Source organism: Ovis canadensis, chromosome 17, assembly GCF_042477335.2.
Source record: "Ovis canadensis isolate MfBH-ARS-UI-01 breed Bighorn chromosome 17, ARS-UI_OviCan_v2, whole genome shotgun sequence".
NCBI lineage: Eukaryota > Metazoa > Chordata > Mammalia > Artiodactyla > Bovidae > Ovis > Ovis canadensis.
Window position 1 is genome coordinate 64627833 of NC_091261.1, and position 26631 is coordinate 64654463.

Consider the following 26631-nt stretch of genomic DNA (forward strand, 5'->3'; position numbering starts at 1 on the left):
ACAAGGGTCTTGGGCCTCTCCTGTGGCATCCTGCCCAGACTCATGGTTTCCATGAAACAAGTCCAGGTCCTTGTTTCTATTTTAGGGAATTCACCCCACTTGTCAGTAAGCAAAGCCACATTGTCTGATAGCTCTGTTATCAGTTGGTGTTTGACTAAACCCTTCAGAGGCAACCTGAAGATTTCAGCTTCAGAGACTGACGTTTAGAATTACTTGATCGCCTGTAACTACTCAATGCAGGGAACCAACTAGCAGCAACAGAGCAGGACCGGCTTTCTGAGGCCGAGTGGCCCTTTTGGATAGGACTGTTGCATTTCACAGCCCTGGTCCCGGAAGCAGTGGCTTTGTTCTCTTCACCCAGGATATATCTAGGTGGCACTAGTGGAAAGGAACCCACCTGCCAGTGCAGGAGATGTAAAAAATTCAGGTTCCATCCAAGGGCTGGGAAGACCCCCTGGAGGAGGGCATGGCAACCCACTCCACTGTTTCTGCCTGGAGAATCCCATGGACAGACAATACATAGGGTCACAAAGAGTCAGACAGACTGAAGTGATTTAGCACGTAGGATGTATCTGGTACAGAGGTTACGCCTCTCTCGGAGTCACTGCACATTCTTGCAGTCTTCCCAGAGTCATTGGTACAACTGCTTAATGGAAACTAAATACATGGGAAGTCCCTGGTGGTCCAGTGGTTAAGACTCTGCGCTACCTCTGCAGGGAGCACTGGTTTGATCCCTGTAAGATGGTCGTGTAGTGTGTGCCACCAACCACCCCGATCCCCACCCCGAAAAAAAAAAACCATGTAGATAAGTCATATATTAGTCAGATAATGTCAGATTTAGTGATTGTCTTTTTATTGGTCTGGCTGAGAGGATGCTTCGTTACACTCATAATTGCCTCTGTTGGATGCTGAGGTTCTTTGGGATTTTTACAGTTATTATTAAATGTTTGTCTGAATGAGTGGAAAACCCATGTTAATTTCACCACGTAATTGAATAAAGGCAGAATATCATAAGATCATTTAATTCAGAAAAGGCATCTGATAAAATTTAATCTCAGTTTATGATAAAAACTAAGCAAGCATCTTCTGGCTGATGGTGTAGTTACACAAAGTTAACATTCCTAACAGGCAAGAGAATTTACTCTCAGCATGTCTGTTCAGTGTAGTACTGGCAGCCCTAGTTCATGTGAAAGAAAGCCAACAAAAAATAGGAAAGGATAAATAAAGTATGTTGATTTTATGGTAATATGACTGTATATATAGATAAACCAGTGGAGTCTGAATCTGAAGGTTAATTCTCAGTTTTTGTTTTCCCTGAGCTGTCAGTTTGTCCTCCCAATCTCTCCCTCCCTAAGAGAGTCCTTTACTTGCTCTCCCCCCAACCCCATCTCCTCGGCTCTATCTTCCAAGAGGCGCCAGGGCCCAGGCCTCGGCTTTTCTGTCTGCAGTTACTCCCTTGAACTCTTCTCTCCTTATGACTTTAAATACTGTCACTGTGCTGACACCTGACATAGCCACTAGCTGTCTAAAGTATTTAAAATATTGAAGTGGTGTGGTGTTCTTTGCCCTTCCTTCGGTTAATTCTTAACATAACTGCCAGAGCTTGAAACTCTCCATTGTCTTACTGTTCTACTTGTTAAAAAAGCCAGATGCCTTACGGTGACTTTCAGGATGCTACAGCCTGCTTCTGCAACCCCTGCCATTAACCCCGAACGTTTTCTGCAAACTCCCTTCTGGCCGTGTTGCCCTGGAGGTTCCTTGAACTGCCCGGTCACATCAGTGTGCATAATATTCTCTCGGCTCACACTCACACATCTTTCATGTGTTTACTCAGATATTGCCTTCTCGGTACCATATGTAAAATTGTAACCTCGACATACATAATTTTTTCTTCCTTGCTTATTTTTGAAATTTTTTCTCCATGGCACTTATAATCTATTTTCACATCCTAGTATGTCTTTCTCAGACTAAAGGGTGAGTTTTATGAGGGTGGGAACTTGTCCGTTTATTGTCTATTGCTACATCTCCAGTGTCTGCCACGTAATAGGTATTTAGTGAATGTTTAACTGTTAAAAGTCAAAAGTTTATCAAAATTGCTATCCAATAATATTCCATATATGTTCTCTTTATAGGTCATTAAACAATTGATGAAAAAGGAGTTTACTCTAGAGTTTTCACGCGACAGAAAATCAATGTCAGTTTATTGTACACCAAACAAACCAAGTCGGACATCAATGAGCAAAATGTTTGTGAAGGCAAGTACAGCAGATTGCAGTTAAACGTTCTTACCAGGATTAGAATCCCGAATGAGCTAATACATAAAATTGTTGTTCTCACATTTCCAGGGTGCTCCTGAAGGTGTCATTGACAGGTGTACCCACATTCGAGTCGGAAGTACTAAAGTGCCCATGACTCCTGGAGTCAAACAGAAGATCATGTCTGTCATTCGGGAGTGGGGCAGTGGCAGTGACACACTGCGCTGCCTGGCCTTGGCCACTCATGACAACCCACTGAGGAGAGAGGAAATGAACCTTGAGGACTCTGCCAACTTTATTAAATATGAGGTTCGTTCATGAAAAGCTTCACCCGCACCCTGCACATTGATTGTTTAGGTAGCACTCCTTCAGGTCAGATGAGTCTCGCTTTTGCGGAGAAAGACGTGTGGTTATTTGTTTTCCTGCAGGCCAAATGTATCCTCTTTATAATTTAAATTGCTGTTTCAAACATACAGTTAACAGTTTAATACAGGCCTGTTACTTGTTTTGCTGCTTTCATGTAAATTAAGATAATTTCAAAATATTCATTAATTACTGACTCAGATTGTTCAAGTGGAAGGATCCTGTCTACTTCTGCTCTTGGAATTCTTTCCTATCAGGTATGTGGCTTCCTGAAGTCTTGAACAAGGAAGTTTCAAGTTCAAATTTGATTACCATGGGTCACTGATTGGCTGCTGTCAATATGTTCCTATTTCTCAGTATATTTTTTCCTCTAAGAATATTATTAATGAAAGCTCAAGAATTATTTTTAGTAACAAGAATGTAGTGATAGTTTTGCTTCTGATTTATTAGAGTTAATACTGTTCTTCATTGGGTTTATATTAACATCAGTGGTGTGAATTTTGCCATTAGAAAATGCAGAAACCTTTACTCTCCACACTAGGGGAAAAAAAAACCAGAATTTCCTGTTTTGACATAAGGTGATTCTTTCACCATAGACCAATCTGACTTTCGTTGGCTGTGTGGGCATGCTGGACCCTCCGAGAATTGAAGTGGCCTCCTCTGTGAAGCTGTGCCGGCAGGCAGGCATCAGAGTCATCATGATCACAGGCGACAACAAGGGCACGGCTGTGGCCATCTGCCGCCGCATTGGCATCTTCAGGCAGGATGAGGACGTGACAGCAAAGGCCTTCACAGGTCGCGAGTTTGATGAGCTCAGTCCTTCAGCCCAGAGAGAAGCCTGCTTGAATGCGCGCTGTTTCGCTCGAGTTGAACCTTCCCACAAGTCTAAAATTGTAGAATTTCTTCAGTCGTTTGATGAGATTACAGCTATGGTGAGTGTCTGTACAGGTAACAAACTGCGCAAACACAGCAGATTCTAATTCTGATCATTAAATTTTTAGTAATAGGTCCCATATTCGGAAATTCTTTTTTTGTCATGATCTGGGCTGTTTCTCAAGGATTCTGTTGGCCTGCAAGATTCTGGGGAAGTTTAAGACCTAGAAGCCTGCATCAGTCACAGGGGAAGTATTTGTCATGGTTAAAATGTATGTGTTTTTATCTCACGTTTCTAAAAGCTGATTTAGGACATAACTATGACGTACTCTATCACATGTTTGGAAAACCTCACCTGAAATGAGATGGTACTGGTGATGCGTTCTCTGAGAACAACCTGTTGATGAAGCATCTCCCATAGTCTTCCTTGCATCTGATTTTTCACCAAGATGTTAACATTGTGTCATGCTTGCTTTTTGCTGCTTGTCTATGAAAAGTTTCAGTTTTTAAAACAATTTTGTTGCTAAAAACCAGCTATTCTAGTTGTCTTCCTCTTTCCTCCCCTTCCCTTCTTTCTCCAAGGAAAGCACCATTCTGAATTCAGCACTGGGTGTTTAGTAAAAGTATAGAAAACATACATGGGAATGATAGTTCTGTATCTGTAGACTATGGTTAAGCATTTCTGGCCGAGAATGGCATATTTTTGCCATGTAAATGGCGTATTATAGTTTATTTGTCTGCATTTGCTCTATTCGAGATTTATCCATATGGATACAAGCATTTTGTTTCGACTGCCATGTAGGTTGTGTTGTGTTTTATTTGGTACAATGAGTAATAACAGATAGTTTGAAGTCCCCTTTGTTCTGCTTCCTCTGAAGTGTCACCTGTAAGTTCGTTTGGCAGTTTCACCCAGAAAACTTAGTTGCCCAGAGGCCCAACAGCTCCATTCATTCCCTGGCTTCGGGATGGCCAAGTGATTGCTGGCAGTGTGTGTATTAGGTATCAGGTGTGCAAATCAGTGGTGGGTTTCTTGGCCTTTCAGACTGGAGACGGTGTAAATGACGCTCCTGCTCTGAAGAAATCTGAGATCGGCATCGCTATGGGCTCTGGCACTGCGGTGGCTAAGACAGCCTCCGAGATGGTTCTGGCTGATGACAACTTCTCCACCATCGTGGCTGCTGTGGAGGAAGGGCGGGCCATATACAACAACATGAAGCAGTTCATCCGCTACCTCATCTCCTCCAATGTCGGGGAGGTCGTCTGGTGGGTCCCTGTGGCAGACTGTGCGTGTCCCTCGGCTGGTGGGTCACGTGGCAGCGGCTTCACTCTTGGTGCGGTGGGAGGGCGGGCGGCAGGCGGAGGATGAGGCCCTTGTGGAGGTAGAGGTGCTTCTGGCCCCCAGGAGGGCTGCCTACGGCTGTCGCAGTATGCAGAGGACACGCTTGAACATGGGAAGGGGTTTAAATTAACTGTGTAATACAGTGTGAAATTCTTGGCCTTCAAAAGGTTAAGTTAATTTGGAATTTGGGTATAATAAACGTTTTATGATTACTCAGGGGAAAAGTTATTTCAAGTCATCGTTGCTGTCCACCGATTTTTATGGGAGAGGAGGGGATGTTGATGTTAAATAGTGGCCAAAAATAATTTGGGGTCTTTCTCTTCTTTCCTTGGGTGGACACAGTATTTTCCTAACAGCAGCCCTTGGATTTCCTGAGGCTTTAATTCCTGTCCAGCTGCTCTGGGTCAATCTGGTAACAGATGGCCTGCCTGCCACTGCACTGGGGTTCAACCCTCCTGATCTGGACATTATGAACAAACCACCCCGGAACCCAAAGGAACCACTGATCAGTGGGTGGCTCTTTTTCCGTTACCTGGCTATCGGCTGTGAGTATGGTCTTTTATATTATTTTTTTTAAATTACTATTTATTTGGCTGCACTGGGTCTTAGTTGCGGCATATAGGATCTTTAGTTGCGTCATACAAACTCTTGCAACATGTGGAATCTAGTTCCTGACAAGGGATCGAATCCCAACCCCTGCATTGGGAGCATGGAGCCTTGGCCACTATAGTATTGATTTTTAAACAAAACGTTTATGAGTCCAAACATTTCATAAATTCATCCCTTAAAAGCACTTTTTTTTTTTCTATCCCCATATTAGGGTAGCACAATATGGCAGCTGTCCTCTTTCAGTTTATAGTAAGGTTAGTCCCTCGTTTTAGGGCTTTTGTTCTTCCTTTGGCCTTTGTGAATTAGGTTCTCAGATTTAACCCATGGGCAAAGGAAACACAGGGGCAACTCAGGCCTCACATCGCCAAGATTCCCTTTCCCTGAGTGAGAGAAGGGTTCTGTGCATTCATCAGCAGTGTTGGCCCTTTTACCTGTGTTGTCCCTGTCCACTTCATCCTGACCCAGGATGCTGCTTCTCTCTCTCTCCGTAGATTAGGAATGTGAGGTCCAGAGAGGCTAAATGGCGTCCCTAGGATCCCATAGAGCTTCCCTGATGGCTCAGTGGGTAAAGAATCCACCTTCAATGCAGGAGACACAGGAGACGCAAGTTTGATTCCCGGGTTGGGAAGATCCCCTGGAGAAGAGCATGGCAACCCAATCCAAGGCTTCTTGTCTGGAGAATCCCATGGACAAAGGAGCCCGGCAGGCTAGAGTCCAGAGGGTCGCAAGGAGTCAGACACAACTGAGTGACTGCACACCCACAGGGTCCCATAGTAGGCTCTTTCAGTAAATTGACGTGACTTAACAGTCAGCGTAAAACGGGGGGACTCTCAGCCAGCCAGTACCTGGCAGCCCGGTTTCTCACGTGGCTTCCCGGCAAATAGGTCTATCTTACATGTCTATTTTCACAAGTGATGGTGTGCTGTGAGCACCTGTGTGCTGAGCCTTGTCTTTGCATTTTTCTCCCTCTTTGTTGGGTAGTGTATGTCAGTGCGCCACCTGCCCACTGTTCTGATTGCTAGGCTAGAGGGTGTGCATGCTTGGACCGTGTGTGGCTGCTCCTGCACTGGGAAGGTCTCTTATTCTCAAGGCCCTGTGTTCTCCACTACCCTTTGTTGCTTCTTTGTTATTTGAATTCAAAAGTAACTGGGGGGGAGGGTAGTCCAAGAACTGGCTTTGAGCACTGCCATGGTGTCCTGCACTGATGGCCTTTCCATGAGGGCTCTGCCAGGCCTTTGATGGAGCAAAGACGCTAGCAGTCATGGAGGAGTGATCTGGTGCTCTAGCACAGCGTGGCATCACATGGAGGACAGGTGCCTGAGCCTTAACATACTGGATGCTGGTTAGAGAGCACGTGACTGGTATAAAGGTGCTCCCCCAGTTCTAGTAGTTCTGGTAGGTTCTTTTCCTCACAGATTCTCAAAGGAGAAGCCACCTGGTTCTTCTGTACCACAGACATGCCCTCATTGTGGAGACCCTCTAACTGCTCTAGCTGATGCGAGTTAGCAGGTGCTGGTGGCAGCACAGGCTCAGTGACCCCACGTCTCTGATCTCCGTCCTGGGGGTTGGCCCGTGAAGCAGTGCCTGCAGAGATGCTGCTAGCTGTAAGACCCCACGTGTATCAGTGTCATGATGTTTGTTCCCAGGTTACGTTGGCGCTGCTACGGTGGGTGCTGCCGCGTGGTGGTTCATTGCTGCCGAGGGTGGTCCAAGAGTGTCCTTCTACCAGCTGGTACGTAGCCACCTTTCTTTCTGTATCTTAAATGCAGACGCATGGTAAGCCTTCACATACAAGGGTGTCCTTGAGCTTTCTGTGGTCTGGATGTCTGTCAGATACTCTTAAGAACTGAACAGTAATCAGTTGCATCTAAGGTTGTTCTGAAAGACCAGGGCTTCTCTGGGAAATGGGGTGAGATCCTGTATGGGGCTGTATTCTGGGCTTAGTGTGGAATTTGTGTGTGGACCTTGGGAATGTCTTTGGCTGATTGGGAACTTGGTGTCGGGCTTTTGTTGCAGAGTCACTTCCTACAGTGTAAAGAGGACAACCCGGACTTTGAAGGCGTGGACTGTGCAGTCTTTGAATCCCCATATCCAATGACAATGGCGCTCTCTGTTCTAGTAACTATAGAGATGTGCAACGCCCTCAACAGGTCCGTGACTCTTCTTAACGTGCTGGGGGATTGTGTGTGTGTCATGGTTGATTGAGAGTCGCAGGAAAGCTCTGCCCTCCCCAAAAGGAAGAACAAGCAGCACCGGTTTTAAGAGCTTAAGTCGTCATCGCCTCCAGGAAGCAGTGGGCGTGCTGAGCCACATGTTCCTTAAGAGACGGCAGAGGCCAGAAATAGGGACTTCAGTGCCCACAGGGAAGGAGCTGCTGCCCTTTAGCATCAAGACAAACGGTATCATCTAATTATGCCAGTGACAAAAATGGAAATTTCAAAATAGCCTACGTGTCAAGGGCAATTGAGAGCAGCTTTGAACCCACTGAAATAAGATCACTCTGCCGAAGCCTAGATTTAAGTTGAAGTCTGTCCTACATCTGAATGTTATTCCTTAACTTTGCCACCGTAGAAACTTAGTACAATTAGGTCAGTGGGCAATGCCAAGGGAGCTGTCACCTTATTGAAGTGTGGTTCTGAACAGACTCTGTCAGTGAGGGCACATGCCTTTGCCCTTGGGCAGGCACCTTTCACCTGCCTCTCCTTGTTCCACAGCTTGTCTGAAAACCAGTCCTTGCTGAGGATGCCCCCTTGGGAGAATATATGGCTCGTGGGCTCCATCTGCCTGTCGATGTCGCTCCACTTCCTAATCCTCTATGTGGAACCCTTGCCAGTAAGCAGTGTGGGGAGCCCGGGCTGGGGCCTGTCTGGCTGTCCAGCAAGTTGGGGAGCTTGATGAGGTTTCTTTGTGTTTCAGCTTATTTTCCAGATCACACCGCTGAATGTGACCCAGTGGCTGATGGTGCTGAAAATCTCCTTGCCTGTGATTCTAATGGATGAGACCCTCAAGTTTGTGGCCCGCAACTACCTAGAACCTGGTAAAGAGTGTGTGCAGCCTGCCACCAAACCCTGCTCGTTTTCGGCATGCACCGATGGGATCTCCTGGCCCTTTGTGCTGCTCATAATGCCCCTGGTGATCTGGGTCTATAGCACAGACACTAACTTTAGTGATATGTTCTGGTCTTGACTGACAGTTTTGCATAAAGAAGATGTTTAACTTAATCAATTAATTTTTTTTATTGTTTAAAGCAACTGTCTATTTCTGCTGAATTTTCACATGAACATATTGGCTGGTGAAGGAAGTTTCATATTCTAGATTTTGTTTTGCTTTTTCTGACTTCAGTGGGGCAAGATTTTCCTTTTTTATACACATAATTAAAGTGTCCATTGACATGTACAGAGAACTAACACTATTTTATGCAAATATTTTTTTGTAGATGAAAAAAAGCATGTACAGTGTTCTGTTTAATACTCATCCTTGTAAAAAAAAAATAGTTGAGCCAGCAGACATTGTCAGCAAATTAATTGGCAGCAGATTTTAGGAAATGAATGTGTGTGGTTTTTTCTAAAACTAAATAGCATGTATTGTGTCTTTTGCATGATCATCTGGATTTAATCTGAGATCACAGTCTAATTTTCATTCATAAGCCAATTTTTCTGCACTGAGCAGAGTACTGCTACCTCAGTCAGTATTTTTTGGTTTGCCACCCCCTTCACCCCTCAGCCCTGTGTTCACCTCCACCCCCGCCCTGCTCGGCTGCTTCTCCTGTAGGGTTTTGATGGTTCTGTTTACATCAGTCTTAACAAGAGGTATGCTTGTTCTCGCTTGTGCAGAAAACATTGTTCCAGATTCAATCGACTGGGTTCATGTCCCCTCACATAGTTTTTAAGGTTATTTATTTAAATGTCTAATGTATTTTATTGTAACAGACATTGTTTTGCCAACATTGCCTATTTCAGCGGCACTTCACAATCTAGTTTAAAAAGAAAAATAAAACATTTTAAATGGACAGAGAAAAATAACCGTCTTGTTTTTAACTATTAAGTGGCTTAGTTCTCTTAGGTTCTTAGCTCAGAATTATTTACTGTGCTCGAGGGGAAGAAGGATCCTGTTCTGCTGCATAGGTCGTTGTAGGAATTTTATTTTTGGTATATAGGCACTAATTGTCATCTGTGATACATTTTTATGCAAGTTTCTGCTGGCCTGTTTTAGCCTGGTGTAGAGGACGTAAGGGTGTGTGTGTGTGTGTGTGTGTGTGTTTTGTAAAATTTGTAAATAGCACATGACCAAATGAACATATTGTATAGAACTATTTTTATTTGAATGTGGCACTAACCACCACCATTGTTACTATGATAAATGTTTGTGCATGTTCAAGATCAGTCTTACCAACAGTGTATAAGTCATTAACAGTCCTAACTGTGGTGTTTTCCTCCAATGCCTTCCAACATCCATCAACTAACGTGAGTATTCCCTGGAATTTGGATGCTTTAGCCTGAAGGTGACTGCAGCTAAGTGAGCTGGGTGTATAAGACACTGATGAGTCAGGCACCCTGAGAGGAACGGGTACGCAGTACACGGCACCCGTGGGCTGGGGTAGCTGCTCTAGACGCCACCCACCACCTTGGACAGCGGCACAGCCAGGTGTCAGGGAGGACCTGGGGGAAGACAGAATAGTTCTGCTTTGGTCAGACTGACAGGTACCTTCACAAACGCCAAGATGCAGATTCACAGAAAAACTTTTCAGTTTCTTTGATCTTTGTTAGCGGCAAGGACTGGTCCCAGAATGTTGCTACCTGGATCATTAAAAAGCAAGTGAAAGCAAGTAACTGAACCTGTAAACTCATGCATCCTTTTGTTCTCCCCACCCGGTCACACCACACAGCTTGCAGGATCTTAGTTCCTGAAATTGAACTAGGGCTCCAGCAGTGAGAACAGAATCCTAACCACTGGGTCACTGGGGAATTCCCTGGTTCATTTTTAAGTAGGCCATCTTTTTCCACCTTCTGGGTCATATCCTTTGTAGCTAAGACTTATCTTTTCTCTCCAGGGTACGTTAGTTAACGTACCATAGCTGAGCATTAGCCAAAGTGAAGGGCCTAGGCCGTACATATTCATGCTGGTAGCTTGTCCTCGTGAAGCTCCTGGTGTTCTCATGGGTACCTGAAGTCCTGGATATGGGGCCAGCTGAATAACATGTAAATGCTGCAAGTATGAGGAAAGCTAACAGGTATCAAGCAGAACAGGGTGCTGCCAAGTTTAAGAGGTTTCCGTGTACGGGGTAGAAAGGGCACATGGAGACAGGTTCTTAACGCAGAGTCCTGGTCTGGCTCCCTGAGGCCTCAGAGGAAAGGGAAGCTGGTTTGCTTGGCAGAGAATATAGGAGGTACGTTTTGCCAACTTTAGCATTATGAATTGCAGAAAGAAACAAGTTGAGCAGATCAAGTGCAAGGAGTGTGTCTTGGCTGCAAACCAAACCAGGATGTCTGAGCTTGTTGGGTGGGGTGCTATTCAACGATCAACTTTTCCTGACTCAGTTCCTTGATTTATTGGTCTTTACAAAAGAAGTTGAATGGTATGGGTGGCTGTTGCCCTGTGGTTTCTCAGCTTCAGGCCTGTCCAGCCCACAGGTGGTTTGGGCACCCACTTCCCTCAACCCAGACAGCTGGGAATGGGGGAGACCTGGTGCTACAGAGCCCCTTAGCTGCTCTGCTTTAGGCTTTGCCGCCAAAAACCATGTCCACACTGGCACTTCCTCGGTAGTTGGTGCTGCTGTGGGCACATCCCTGGCCCCTGGACTTGTGGGGAGCAGGAGTCCAGCTATCCTCACCAGGTCCCTGCAAGGAAGGGAGTGTCAGCCCCATCCTCCCTGCGTATGGGCTCAGGCAGCTCTTGCCTGAAACCTCTCCAGGGTCTTTGCTGTCAGCAAGTGGGCTGAAGGCCCATCCCCTCAGAGTTCTGGTTTTTGCCACCCCATCCCCAGATTGGCCTCTTTCCTTTGCTCAGGAAATGGCATTCTTACATGTTCCCTAAATGGGGTGCCATGCCAGCCACTCATTCTGCATCTACATAGAGCAGGTGGCACACCGGGTAGGAAGAGCCGCATGAGCTCAGACACAAGCAGGGCAACTGCCACCTTCCCTCACAAGTGGCTGCTTCCATTTACCTCAGACTGGGGCCCAGACCCCTGAATGTCCATGTGGTGGGCAGACCTCAGGAATATCTGAGACCCACAAGCCTTAGCTCAGTGTCTGCCAGGCCTGCTGTGTTTGCAGTGTGCATACAGCACATTGAAAAACCACCACCCGGCAGTTAACAATTGAGGGTAATCTGCAGCCTTTTTTCTCGAAAGGGAACAGTGATAAGCAGTTCCCCTTCTAGGACTGGGTCTGGCTGGGCCTGCAGCCCAGAGGCTGGTCCCAAGGGAAGGAAGGGATGGGAGCTAGAGGCTTGGCGCTGATACCATACTGCTCACTGTGCTTGGCCTTCCTCACCCCCTGCACTGCTAACCAAGGACTTTCTCAACTTCTGTTAAACCTGAAGCAATTAAGTGTCTGCCTGGTGGGATACTCTGTAGCCAAATGACAGGAGGGGCCTGTAAGTTAATCAGAAATGCTGGTCAGAAATCTTAAAAGATCAACCTGAACATTCCTTTTCATCTGTCACTGTTAATCTCAGTCTTAAATTAGTTATTCTAACATTTCCTCCCCATATTTCATAAAGCTGATTTCCTCTCTCTTTCCTTTTCAGCAATACTGGAGTAACCGCTTCCTAAACCATTTTGCAGAAATTTAAGGGTGTTCAGTTGCGTGCATGTGCGTTTTTAGCAACACATCTTCCAGCCCTCTGCATGATTGATGTTGGGGGAAAAAGAAAATTAGAAAAAAGTCCCCAACTTGTTGTGTGTTATGTGGAGGAAACGTGTATTATCAGTGGGGTTTTAGCTTTTGAATCAAAATAATAACAAATGTACAATTTAACTTAATGAATCAGAAAGCCTCTCCAGAGAAGTCTGGTTTCTTTGCTGCAAGAAGAATGAGGTTCTGAAACCTTATCCAAGAACGTAGAAGCCATCAGCCAAGTCTCCGTATTTCTCTGTGCAAAATATCATAGCTTAAATAAATGTACAATATTCAATTGTAATGCATGCCTTCAGTTGTAAGTAGCCAGATTTCTCTATGGTGTCATTGAAACATGCTACTTTTTAATTGGCCCTGTACAGTTTGCTTATTTATAAATTTATTGAAAACACTACAGGTGTTGAATGGTTAAAAATGTAGGCTTCCAGTTCATAACTTCAGTTATTTTCCTGAGTGTGCAAACAGCTATTTTGCACTGTATTAAATGTAACTTATTTAATGAAATCAGAAGCAGTAGACAGATGTTGGTGCAATACAAATATTGTGATGCATTTATATCAATAAAATGCTAAACGTCAGTTTATCACAACGCATGTTTGACTTTAGACTGTAAATAGAGATCAGTTTATTTCTGTGCTGGTAACAAGCATTGCACAGACATGGTTTCAGGTAAATAAATCTATTCTACGATAAGTTTACAGTGTGCTGTTGACTGTTCTCCTGTGGGAGGTGCGGGTGGGTGATGTGCACTGAGGGCCTCCAGCCCTGGCACCCTGAGCAGTTGTGCCCTTGGGTAGATAATAGGGACAGGAAGTTCCTGTTGACTTTCTGCCAGTAGGAGAGCAGAGTGGTAGAAGGTCTGCTTGTGTGACATGAGAGCTATAAAATATTCCTGTCCTGGTTCCACTGCCTCAAGTATGAGGAAAAGTATGTGTCTCATCAGTGTGGTTTTCAGAGATAATTATCATGATGTAAAAGCTGTCAGCAGCTTGGGAACTAGTGATGGAGAGATGCTTGTAATACTGCTCATATCAAAATTTTTTATATTCCTACTAGATAGAGAAAAGAACTAAGTGTCTCAGCTGTACTCATTTTTTAAATAACTGAAATCAACTCCACATACATGGGGAAAAAAGATTTGGGGGGGGGGATGTGGGGGGAAATATTTGACTTATCATCTATTTTGATGTCCCAGAAGCGTTGACTTCAGAATCACACTCACCATCTACTATTGCCCTTAGTGCTGTCCTGGAGCGTCACTACACTCAGACGAGAGAAGGGAAGATGCCTAGGGGTAAACAAAAGGGAGCAGCGGTCCTCCTGGATCCGTGAGAACCTCTCACTTTTAGGAATGTATGAATGTACACAAGTCATACATTTTGATACTAGACTGATTCTAATAAAAATGATTAGAAAATGTAAGAATAGCAAGGAAGCAGTACCAAACCCCAGCGATAAAGCTATAATCATTAAATGCATTATCTAGCTTAGCATGTAAAAGCTGGGCTATCCATTTTGTCAGTGTTTATTCTAGGGGGAAAAAAGACCATGTCTCCCTTACACTCAATCAAATGGATCAAAAGATTTGAAAAATTAAGTTACACCCCTACAGAAAAATGGCCAAGTGATTGATATAAACCAAAGAACTTACATAAATTCACAATCAGATACCATTTCATGCCCACCAACTGACCAAAAAAAAGGGTCTTCCAATACCAAGGACAGGGAGATTGGGCCATCCTTATTGCAGAGCAGTTGGATGTCATCATCTGGTAAATTTACAGATGCTGTTAACATACAACCTCGTGGGTCCTTACCTTAGAGAATTCCTCACAAGTGCTGGAAGAGCCATACTAAGATGTTTCTAAAAGCACTGGAAACAACCTAAAAGACCAACAATAGGAAAATAAGGAAGTATGCTTGAGATAACGTTGAAATCATTCTGCATCAATGAAACTGAATAAACCAGGCATCAAGAGCTAATATCAAGTAGAGTGTATATTAAGATATACAAAACCCATGTCAGTCTTTTTTCATTGGCCACACTGCCCAGCATGCAGGATCTTAAGTTTCCCAACCAGGGATCAAACCTATGTCCCCTGCATTGGAAGCACAGCCTTAACCACTGAACCACCAGGTAAGTCCATAGCCTATCAAACTCTATGCCAAGGCATGTGCACTAGCTTCCCTCATGATAAAGTCCAGCACACAGAAAGCTAAACAGCCAGGTGGTGGATTCACTCAGTGCAAGCTTCTCACCTTTGTGGACTGGAAGTAAATAGATGAGTTACAAGTTCATAGACATCAGCCACAGGGACAGGAAGTGAGCAGTCAGTGGTTCCAAGAGGGAGGGAGAGCAGTTTCATTTAATGCTTGGATGTTACATATGTAGGGGTTCATTATGCCTGTCTGCAAGTCCGAGTTTTGTTTTGTTTTTTTAATAAAAAAGTACCAAGGAGAAAAAAAAAAAAAGGAGAAAACTCGGAAATGAAAAGACCCCAGAAGAGTGATAAACTGATCACATAAAAATGTAAACTTTTGGGGACAGACTATACCTCTGGAGTTAACTGTTGAATCACTAAGTCATGTCTGACTCTGTGACCTCCATGGACTGCAGCCTGCCAGGCTCCTCTGTCCTTGGGATTTTCCAGGCAAGAATACTGGAGTGAGTAGCCATTTCCTTCTCCAGAGGATCTTCCCGACTTGGGGATCAACCCACATCTGCACTGGCAGGAGGATTCTTTCCCACTGAGCCACCAGGGAAGTCTCTCACAATTAGCAAAGATCAAACTTCGATGTTCTCTCTTCTGCAGCTGCCATTAGGAAGCAGCTCATGCTGATGGTAAAAATAGAAGTTGGCTCAACATCCGGAGGGCAGTTTGACAATATCTATGACATTTTTAAGGGCTTCCCAGGTGGTACTAGTGGGAAAGAACCTGCCTGCCGACGCAGGAGACGTAAGAAATGCAGGTTCGACCCCTGAGTTGGGAAGATCTGGAGGAGGACATGGCAGCCCACTCCAGGATTCTTGCCTGCAGAATCCCATGGATAGAACACCTGGTGGGCTACAGTTCATAGGGTCACAAAGAGTTGGACACAACTGAAGCAACATAACAAGTACACGCTCAATGACAATTTTAAACATCCATACCCTTTAACCAAGCACTTCACTTTGGTGAAATCCTCCCACGTGTTCACAGACACAATCCTGCTACACTATTGATAGCAAAAGATTGGAAATAACCTGCATGCCCATCAGTAAACAAGTTAGCTGTTAACCATGGAATATTACACAGCCTTCAGAAAACCCAGGGTTAGATCTATGAGTCAACAAGGAATGATATCCAGTATACACTGTTTGCCCAATGAATATTTAAGTGCAGGTCCATCCATGTTGTTGCAAATAGCAAAATTTCATTCTTATGGCTGAGTAATTTTCCATTGTTATATTCCATATCTTGATACATTTATCTACTGATGGGTACTTGGGTTGCTCCCATATATACAAGCATCCCACCCAAAAGCAGCAAAATACACACAAGTACATACAGAACATTCTCCAGGATAGAGTAATAAACCAAGGGTTGCTGGTAAATCATGTCCAACTTTGCAACCCCATGGACTGTAGCCCATCAGGCTCCTCTGTCCATGGGATTCTCCAGGCAAGAATACTGGAGTGGGTAGCTGTTCCCTTCTTCAGGGGACCTTCCCAACCTAGGGATCAAACCCAGTCTCCCACATTGCAGGCAGATTCTTTACCATCTGAGCCACCAAGGAAGCCCCAAAATTTAAGAAAACCAAAAGCATAGCAAGTGTCTCTTCTGACCCACAGTGCTATGAGACTAGAAATCAACTATAAGGGGGTGGGGGGGGGGGCAGCAAAAGAAAAACATGGAGACTTAATATTCTCAAAATGCTCAAAATCCTTCAAGCTAGGCTTCAACATTAAGTGAACCAAAACTTTCAGAGGTACAAGCTGAATTTAGAAAAGGCAGAGGAACTGGAGCTCAAATTGCCAACATTTGTTGGATCATAGAAAAAGCAAGGGAATTCCAGAAAAACATCTACTTCACTGACCATGCAAAAGCCTTTGACTGTGTGGATCACAACAACTTGTGGAAACTCCTTTAAAATACGGGAATACCAGAACAACTTATCTGACTCCTGAGAAACCTGTATGCAAGTCGAGAAGCAACAGAACTGGACATGGAACAATGGACTGGTTCAAGATTGAGAAAGGATTATGTCAAGGCATTGTCACCGGCTTATATGCAGGGTACATCATGCATAATGCCAAGCTAGATGAATCACAAGCCGGAATCAAGATTGCTGGGAGAAATATTCAACAACCTCAGATACATAGATACCACCACTCTAATGACAGAAACCAAAGAGGAACTAAAGACACTCTTAAGGAAGGTGAAAGAGGAGAGTGAAAAAGCTGGCTTAAAACTCAACATTCAAAAAACTAAGATCATGGATCTGGTCCCATTACTTCATGGCTATTAGATGGGGGGAAAATGGAAACTGGCAGATGTTATTTCTTGGGCTCCAGAATCACTGCAGACGGTGACTGCAGACATGAAATTAAAAGACACTCCTTGGAAGAAAAGCTATGACAAACCTAGATCGCATATAGCATATTAAAAAGTAGTGACATTACTTTGCTGACAAAGGTCCCTCTAGTCAAAGCTATGGTTTTTCCATTAGTCACGTACAGATCTGAGAGTTGGACCATAAAGAAAGCTGATGCCAAAGAACTGATGCTTTTGAACTGTGGTGTTGGAGAAGACTACTTTAGAGTCCCTTGGACTGCAAGGAGATCAAACCAGTCAATCCTAAGGGAAATCAGTCCTGAATATTCATTGAAAGGACTGATCCTGAAGCTCCTGAAATAGCTGATGCTAAGACTGAGGCAGAAAATGAACAAGTGCCTGGAGAACACTGGAGTACGAGATAGTAAGGAAGTGTTCAAAAACAATGATCAAAGATGAAGTTATATCAAAGGGACATAGAAGCCAAGTGAAGAAGCTTTGAATGGCCAAAGCCAGAACAATTAGAACAACAAAGTGGTATTGGATTATAACCCAAAGTATGAAATATCCATAAGTTTGTATTGATATAAATAAGTGGGGAAAAAATGGAAATCTCCCATGTACAAGAAGTCCAGGTAGTTTCTATAGAAAACCTGCCATCAAGGAGGTGAAGCATAACTCCCCATCTGTTGAGCATGCGCTTAAATCAAATAGTGACTTCATTCCAGAGTACACACAATGTAGACAGGGGAGAGAGTAACTCAGTAGAGAAAGCTGGCAGACACTACCTAAGCTAAGTGATGTCATCTTGAGAGCATGTATCTTTGATATGAAGAAAATGGCATGTGGTCTTTCTCCCAAAACACATAACCTCAGTCTAGTCAAAGCGAAAACATCTGACAAGTCCCAAAAGACATTCTGTAAAATCCCTGACCAATGCTCCTCAAAACTATTGAGGTCATCAAAAACAAGGAAAGTCTGAGAAACTTTCACAGCCAAGAGAAGCCTACGAACACATGATGACTAAATCCAGCACGGTATCCTGAATGGGACCCTGGGATAGAAACAGGGAAACTAAGGAAACCTGAGTAAACTAAGGACTTTAGTTAATAGTTCAGTTCAGTTCAGTCTCTCAGTGATGTCTGACTTTGCGACGCCATGAACCGCAGCACGCCAGGCCTCCCTGTCCATCACCAACTTCCAGAGTTCACTCAAACTCATGTCCATTGAGTCGGTGATGCCATCCAGCCATCTCATCCTTGGTCGTCCCCTTCTCCTCCTGCCCCCAATCCCTCCCAGCATCAGAGTCTTTTCCAATGAGTCAACTCTTTGCATGAGGTGGCCAAAGTATTGGAGTTTCAGCTTTAGCACCATTTCTTCCAGTGAGCACCCAGGACTGATCTCCTTGCAGTCCAAGGGACTCCCAAGAGTCTTCTCCAACACCACAGTTCAAAAGTATCAATTCTTTGGCGCTCAGCTTTCTTCACAGCCCAATTCTCACATCCATACACGACCACTGGAAAAACCATAGCCTTGACTAGACAGACCTTTGCTGGCAAAGTAATGTCTCTGCTTTTGAATATGCTATCTAGGTTGGTCATAACTTTCCTTCCAAGAAGCAAGTGTCTTTTAATTTCATGGCTGCAATCACCATCTGCAGTGATTTTAGAGATTGCTTCTGAGAAGGGAATTAGAAGAAAGAAGATGGGGAAGTTTCACCTCACACCCTTTTGAAAATTATGAATCTAACTTAAGAAATATATCAGACCATCTAATATTAACAATTTAATGGAATGGATACATGTATATGTATGGAGGAGTCCCTTCACTGTTCATCTGAAACTATCACAAGGTTTCTAGTCGGCTATACCCCAATAGAAAATGTCTTTGTTGTCAAAAAAATAAAAATTAAATTTTAAAAATTTCATGGAAGTACAAAGAACTAAGAATAGCCAGAACACTGCTAAGAATAAGATCAGGAGGTCATGCTCTTCCAAATATCAATACTTTTTATAAAGCTGCAGTAAAATTAAGACAGTGAGGTATAGGCGCTGGGATAGAAAAACTGACCAATGGTATGGAAAAGAGATCTTAAAAACAGGTGCTCCTCTGTGAACATCTGATCTGCAACCCAACTGGCATTATAGATCAGTGGGAAAACAAGTAATGTTTAAATAATATGTGGTTATCCACATTTAAACATAAATTTTCAAAAATCAATAAAACTGGATCTCTATCTTCCACTGTGTATACTGGAGACTGTATCTCTGACCTTGTGATGAGGAAAGACTTCATAACAATTAGGAAATAGAACCAGAGAGTCCCCTGGTGGCCTGCTGGTTAGGGCTCGGGACTTCCACTGCCATGGCCCAGGTTCAGTCCCTGGTCAGGGAACTGAGATCTGGCAAACTGCAGACTATGACTGGAGAAAACCGACCGACCAACAGCAGACACATAGAGAGAAATAAAACACAATCTTGAAGAAAGAAACAGCGGTGAATTCAAGCACATTAAAATAAAGAACCTCTGTTAATCAAAACATACTATTAAAGAGAATGAAAAGGCAAGTCACAAACTGGAAGAAGATGCAAATGCACCTAATATTCTGAACCGTATCTAGAATATTTTTCAAAAAGAAATTCTGTGAAAAATATAAACAATGCAATAGAACAATAGGTCAAAAAAACTTTCAAAGAAGAGGAAGCACAAATAATTCCTAAATATATGAAATGATGGTCAACCTTGTTACAGAAACTTGTGAGAATTCCCTGGTGGTCCAATAGTTAAGAATCTGTTTGCCAATACAAGGGATGTGGATTCTATCCTTAGTTTGGGAACTAAGATCCCACATGCCCACAGGGCAACTAAGCCCGAGTACCATAACTACTGAGCCAGCGCTCCAGAGCCCGTGCTGTACAGTAAGAGAAGCCACCACAACGGGAAGGCCGAGCACCTCAACAAGAGCATAGCCCTGCTCATTGCATCTGAAAAACCCGAGTGCAGCAATGAAGGCCCAGCACAGCCAAAAATAAACATATTAAAAAAAAAAACAGAAAGTTGTAAATTAAAATCACATCATCCTACTTCCAGGAGAAAATTACGGTTTGACAATATCAAATGCCAGTGAGGAACTGGGACAAAGGGCTGCAGGTGTGCTCAGGAATTTGTACAACTTCTTGGAAAACACTTTTTACCATATCTGGTAAAAGCAAACATGCACATACCCTACATACATCAATTCTATCTCTGAGTGTAACTCTATACAACTCCATGCTTTTATGCACAGAATTACATATGAAAATATAACAAAGCAGCACTGCAGAAAAAAACTAGAAATAACCAAAATGGCAGAATCCATCACTGGCAGAATTGATATGGGAGTGTTAGCTGCACACAGTGGATACTATATAGCAATGAAAGTGAACACAGTATCCTACACAATGGACTTCCCAGGTGGCTCAGTGGCAAAGACACTGCCTCAGTCCCTGGGTGGGGAAGATCCTGTGGATGGCAACCCACTCCAGTATTCTTGCCTGGAAAATCCCACGGACAGAGGAGCCTGGCGGGCCACAGCCCAGGGGTCACAAAGTCAGACACAATTGAGTGCAGAGAGCACATCCTGTACTCTGTGTCCTGTGCGGTGTGAGAGCTGGACCATAAAGAAGGCTGAGTGCTGAAGAGCCGATGCTTTTGAACTGTGCTGCTGGAGAAGACTCTTGAGAGTGCGTTGGACTGCAAGGAGATCAAACCAGTCGATCCTAAAGGAAGTCAAGCCTGAATATTCACTGGAAGGACTGATTCTGAACCTGAAGCTATAATATTTGAGAGCTGACTCATTGGAAAAAACCTCAATGCTGGGAAAGACTGAACGCAAAAGGGGGCAGGAGAGGATAAGATGGTTAGAAAGCATCACTGACTCAATGGGTATGAATTTGAGCAAACTCTGGCAGCTAGTGAAGGACAGGGAAGCCTGGCATGCTGCAGTTACAGAGCTGCAAAGAATTGGACATGACTTAAGAGACCACACAACCACCAAAAAAAAAAGCTAAGATTTTTAGAAGGGAAAACTGTGTGCAGGGTATGTGGGACTTCTCTGTACTACCTACTCAATTTCTCTACAAATCTAACACTGTTCTAAAAAAAAGTCTATTAAAATATGAATTTATAGGAGTATTAATATGAATCAACTTAAAAAATGTTAAGTAAATGTATCACGGCAAAATATTAAAACATGACTTTAAGTTCCAGAGTAGCAAATAAATGTTATTTAGGACAGAAACTTGATAAAACTGAAAATAGAAACAATTTTTATTACAGGTGAGAAAAATGAGCTTTTTGTTCAAGGTTCACAGAACTTCTAGGGTCAGAAAGTATAGTACAAAAACAAGATATGGAATAGTGGTTACCTCTGGCAGGGCTAGTGGGAAGAAGAGGGCAGGAGGAGGGAGAGAATGGGATCTGATCAGGTTTGAGCACAAGGAGTCTTCTGAGACTGTTCTTATCCTGGTTAAAGTATGCATATATGTTTCTACATCTTTTCCTCTATATGTATGCTATATTTTAAATTTTTTATGCTTATTTAAAAAGGAAATCTTTACCTGGCCCTGGGCAGGCTCTGGCCCTAGTGCCCTGGCACAATTCTTCTTCATGGGAAGCTGCTCTCCAAGATCTGGTTAGGGGTCTTCACACGGCCTTGTCCTCTGAGGTGGCTCCCCCTGGGCCTCCCCTAAGCTGACAGAAGCTGCCTGCCTGATCAGCACACGGCTGGCTAGAGTAGCTCCAGATAGAGGTCATCTCTGTCCCTTCCTGTCAAACAGTATCAAGCTAAGCAAAGCAGCAGCATGGACTGGGGAGCAGTGGGGACCTGTGGGGGCTTTGGGGATCAGCTTGTTTTAGTCCATCAAGGACGGGGCTTCAGTCTGGGTACCTCCCAGGCTGAAGGACAGAGGCCTCTCTCAGGAAAGGTTCCTGCTTGCTACCATTCCTTCTCAATTCCTGGACAGAATCCTCACTGTCCCTAGGGATTGACAAGGGAGATAGGCCAGTGAGGAGAGTGGACTGGAGTCATAAGCGGATGATGATCCAAAAATTAAAAATAATTTCCCCAGGGCCACAGATCTACATAGGACTAGACCTAGCACTGAGAGCTCAGGACAAATCTGTTGATCTTGCACCAAAGGGGCACAGACTGTGAGCCAGAAGGCAAAGGCTCACGTCCACAGGAATGCTGACCCCAAAAGGACCAAAATTTAGCCTTGGGAGGCCAGTCTTCTCCCACAAGACCCACTCCAAGGCTCCAATGCTAACAGCCCTACCACAAAACCCCACACACCAGACAATCCAGAGAGGGGTCCTGACCCCCTGAGAGATTAAGGGCCACACAGCCATTGACCTGAGCCTTCTTCCTGGTGGCAGGGAGACAGCCTCCCTTTGAGAGGCTCAGGCTTCCTACTAGGGAGAGTGGAATTCCTCCGAGGAGGCAATGAAAGGATGGAGACTGAGGGAGGACACAAGTAGCCAACAATCACCATCTCCCCCCCCCCCCACACACACACAATAAGCCTTGTCAAGCAGTCTCCCTCAGTCCTAAAGTAGAGATACAACCTCAGTCCAGGAAACACCCTCCAACCCAGAGCCAGCAACATCTGTCTCATGGGGGAAGGGGTCCCAATCCAAAGGCCTCAGCAGACCTCACCAGAGTCCCCCATAAGCTACCACTCCAGCAAAGGGAAGTAAGATGGGAGTTCCAGAGACTGGGAAGTTACTGGTTCACCCCTAACTTGCAGCCCATGGATGGACTCCTGAGGCAGACTGGGGCAGCTGGGACACACCAACCAGAGACAGGGAGGCTGCAGGGCTGGCCTTAGCTTACAGATTCACTTCACAGAAAGAAGTCCAGCTAGTTAGCCTCCCCGAAAGTTCAAAAAAAAGATCACTGTATCCTTTCACTCTGAAATCCCCCTCCTGGGAATTTACCCAAAGAAGGAAAAAGTTGTGAGCACAAAGGAGGTCACCAGTGTTGTTTACATAAAGAGACAGGCCCTGGAAGATTTAAGTGGCCAGTGAGAGCTGCATTGTGATGGTACCATCCCTGCCAGACAGTTTGGCAGCTCTTAAATTCAGTAAGCCTGGATGGACAGCAAGAAATGCTTAGAGTCAATTTTCTCCTAACAGCTAGAGATCACAGTCAAAAACACACAGAAACTCTAGGGTAAGAAATCCTGGACAGATGAAGACTGTTTGCTCATCTATGAAATGCGGTTAATTTAGTGATGAAGCCTCACGAGTGTGAGGTGAAGGTGTGATAACACAAGAACAGACAGGGCTTGCCTCACACCTCAGGCCAGATGAGCGCTCAAGAAACCGCACAGCAACATGATCCAGCTTTCATCAGCCCGAGACCAGTAAAAAACCAAAGCCACTCGATGACACCATCAAGTGTTGGTGAGGGTTCAGGAAATAAGCACTCCCATCTATTGCTGGAGTGCAATCTGACAGCATCTCTGAAAGCCTTATATGCACATACTCTGAGACCAGAAATTTCACTACAAGGACTTGGTCTCTTCAAGTCTTTGGCATATTACATCAAGACACGTTCAAATCCCTTATGATTATACAGTGGAAGTGATGAATAGATTCAAGGGATTAGCTCTGGTAGACAGAGTGCCTGAAGAACTATGGATGGAGGTTCATAGTGTTGTATGGGAGGTGGTGACCAAAACCATCCCCAAGAAAAAGAAATGCAAGGCGGCAAAGTGGTTGTCTGAGGAGGCCTTACAAATAGCTGAGAAGAGAAGCAAAAAGCAAAGGAGAAAGGGAAAGATATACCCAACCGAATGCAGAGTTTCAGAGAACAGCAAGCAAAGATAAGAAAGCCTTAAGTGCAAAGAAGTAGAGGAAATGCAAAGAAATAGAGGAAAACAATAGAATAGAAGACCAGAGATCTCCTCAAGAAAATTCGAGATACCAAGGGAACATTTCATACAAAGACGAGTATAATATAAGACAGAAACAGCAGAAAAGATGATGGTGACAAGAATATACAGAACTACATGAAGAAGGTCTTAATGACCTGGATAACCATGATGGTGTGGCCACTCACCTAGAGACAGACATCCTGGAATGTGAAGTCAAGTGGTCCTTAGGAAGTATTACCACAAACAAAGCTAATAGTGATGATGGCTGAATTCTGGCTGAGCTATTTCAATCCTAAAAGATGCTGCTGCTAAAGTGCTGCGCTCAATGTGCCAGCAATTTTAGAAAACTCAGCAGTGGCTACAGGACTGGAAAAGGTCAGCTTTCATTCCAATCCCAAAGAAAGGCAAAACCAAAGAATGTTCAAACTACTGCACAATTGCACTCATGACAGTGTGGACTGTAATAATTACAAACAAAGCTGGAACCAGGTGTCTATAAACCACAGAAGGGTTACAGACGTGGTTCAGGAACAGATGGGATTCTTGGAACTGTTAAGACAAGGAAGAGCAGAGTGATAATGCTGGCAATTTCTGTGTTTACAGTATGACCAGTTTAACTTCCATACTCCTATCATTAGGTAAAGCTCAGAACCATTTTTCTAAATGTAGTACTGGAAAATTATTGTGGAGACACTGGGATTCAGTAGAGACTGGGAAGCAGATGTATTTCTAATTTTATACCTTTCTCTGAACTTTTAACCAAGTGTACATTTATGTAACACATAATACATTACAAACACGTGTTAATAGGGTTATCTGAATGGCAGAATTATAGGCCATTTTTTAGATATATGTATTTTTTTTTAACCATTTTTAACTAGTTTGTTATACAACCATCATCCATCTTGAGTTTTCTCAACATTCCAAACATACTCATTAAACTCCCCATTCAGTCTTCCTCTAGGCCCTGGCAGGCACCACTGTCTCGATTAATCTGACTCTTCTAGGGATCTCAAACAAACAATCATTCTACTGTCCTTTAGCAGCCGGCTTATTTCACTTAGAATAATGTCCTTAAGGTTTATCCATGTTTTACCATGTGGCAGGACTTCCTTCCTTTTTAACATTGAGTAACAAAATATACTATGTTTTGTTACTCTATTCATATAACAATGGACACTTGGGTTATTTTCATTGTGAATAGTGTTGCTATGAATGTGTGTATGCAATGTTTGAGATGCTGTATCAATTCTTTTGGAATACACCAGGAGAAATGGAATTGCTGGCTCATGCAGTAAATGCTTTTAATTTTTGAAAAACAGTCAGACTGTTTTCCCTAGCATCTGTATTATATTCCTAGCAGCAATGCATGAGGGTATGTGGTTATTTTTAAACTGTTTTCTTCTAATGGCTGCTAAGGAGACTGACGTTATCTTCTGGCTTTTCTTGGTGTTGCTGGTACTCTGTAGTTTGTGAAATAAGTAACATGTTCTGTGGCGGCAACTGATATCCTGCACACACCCAGGCCCCAAAGGTGTAGGCAGGGCAGGTCAGAACTTCTAGACAATAGAAGCCTGCCCTCTGTGGCCCATGACTGGTACCCCACTCCACTACCCCAGGGCAGGGAGGCTCCTGGGGGAAATGGAAAACCTTAGTAAGGCACTTACCTCAATAGGCCCTCCCAGTGCCAGGGATTCCTGGCAGGCCTGGTTGTGGCTGCTGTCCCCAGAGGCAGAGGTGAGGTTCTTCTTGAGTCAGGCTTCACCGCCTGTTGTCAGCAGAGATAATGTAGTCACTACGCAGCACGCAGTGCCCACAGCTTCTGGGTTAGGAAGCAGGCCCAGGCATGGGCTCCAGAGACCTGGTTATGGGAGGTGCCCCTACCCACAAGCAACTACATGGTGGGGCCCCCAGGGGCCCTCTAAAGTCAGGCCAGTAGCTTCTGGGGCCCTCTAACTCCCTTCTCCCAAGTTTCTCAGTATTTGGACAGGAACACCTGCATCAGAATAGTAAACTGGGATGAGATTGAAGATGCAGACTCTTCGGTCCAGGTCCCAGACTTGGATTAAGATTTGGTGTTGAGCCCATAAATCTGAATCACTGAGACACATAATCAAGTTCCAGAATTACAAATTCAGGCAAAAGCTGGCCTCATTCTCTGAGGAAGAATTCAGAGCCAGGCATGTGGCCTCTAACAAGGCTGGCAAGGAGAGCACCTGACACAGTCCTGCAGGGACCACATCTGCCCGATTCCTGGCACACGGCAGGAGTCCAGAAGTGACCCAAGATGGCCCAAGCCCAGGGGCACGGAACACCCTTCCTTGGGACCCTGCCTCCCTGCTCAGTGGGACCTCCAGGAGAGAAGCGCAAGGTTTCAGGGTGAGTCCACCAATCCCCTGAAAAGAACTGGCATTCTAGAATTTCCATTACCCTCGTGATAACGATGATGTTCATAATGGGGACAATGCTGAACTCCTCACAGGATTATTCAGTCCTCAGTCCAGGGGTAGATAAAGGGAGCCCAGAGTGTGTGGGCTAACAACCTGGCCCCTGACCCAGAGCACTGACAGGTGAGTTGAAATGAGGTGAGAGTAAGAACCCAGCCCCGCCTGCTCCAAACGTGCTTCAAACAATCTGGAAGACACCAGGAGGAACACCACACATCAGGTTAAAACATCGCCATGCTGGCTGTGTGGAGATCCTGACAGCAGCAGGAGACTGCAGGCACATGGAAGGCCATCCCTTAGCAGGCTGCTTGGCCTCCCGCAGGTGGCTCAGTGAGACAGTCGGAGCTGAGCGGCCTGATTCGGCCCCTGCTTCCTCGGGCTCCTCACTCTCGTAAGGCTTTTTGTTTAGGAGAGCAAGCAACAGTGGCAGAGA

The 26631-nt window shown here is 44.4% G+C and overlaps 2 protein-coding genes across 8 annotated transcripts in view; one reads left to right on the top strand and one right to left on the bottom strand.

Moving 5' to 3' along the window:
- ATP2A2 (ATPase sarcoplasmic/endoplasmic reticulum Ca2+ transporting 2) overlaps positions 1-12992 on the top strand; it is a 57289-nt gene extending 44297 nt beyond the window's left edge. Inside the window, exons 12-21 of one of the 2 annotated variants that reach the window (XM_069557834.1) lie at positions 2133-2255; positions 2346-2564; positions 3215-3550; positions 4534-4754; positions 5173-5375; positions 7086-7171; positions 7456-7589; positions 8154-8271; positions 8356-8476; positions 12190-12992. In XM_069557834.1, coding sequence (XP_069413935.1) covers positions 2133-2255; positions 2346-2564; positions 3215-3550; positions 4534-4754; positions 5173-5375; positions 7086-7171; positions 7456-7589; positions 8154-8271; positions 8356-8476; positions 12190-12203 — 1575 coding nt within the window. In that variant the 3' untranslated portion in view covers positions 12204-12992. Of the gene's footprint in view, positions 1-2132; positions 2256-2345; positions 2565-3214; positions 3551-4533; positions 4755-5172; positions 5376-7085; positions 7172-7455; positions 7590-8153; positions 8272-8355; positions 9459-12189 lie in introns of those variants that run through there. The other variant, XM_069557833.1, reaches the window with a different exon arrangement.
- Positions 1-26631, bottom strand: part of ANAPC7 (anaphase promoting complex subunit 7) — a 50991-nt gene that overhangs the window by 1960 nt on the left and 22400 nt on the right. For 2 of the 6 annotated variants that reach the window (XR_011249953.1, XR_011249956.1), the window contains 3 exons: positions 25419-25519; positions 14117-14183; positions 9737-10097 (listed from right to left, as the gene is read on the bottom strand). The gene's annotated coding sequence lies outside the window, so the exon portion shown is untranslated. Of the gene's footprint in view, positions 1-9736; positions 10236-13521; positions 13588-14116; positions 14184-25418; positions 25520-26631 lie in introns of those variants that run through there. The other 4 variants (XR_011249954.1, XR_011249951.1, XR_011249955.1 and 1 more) reach the window with 4 other exon arrangements.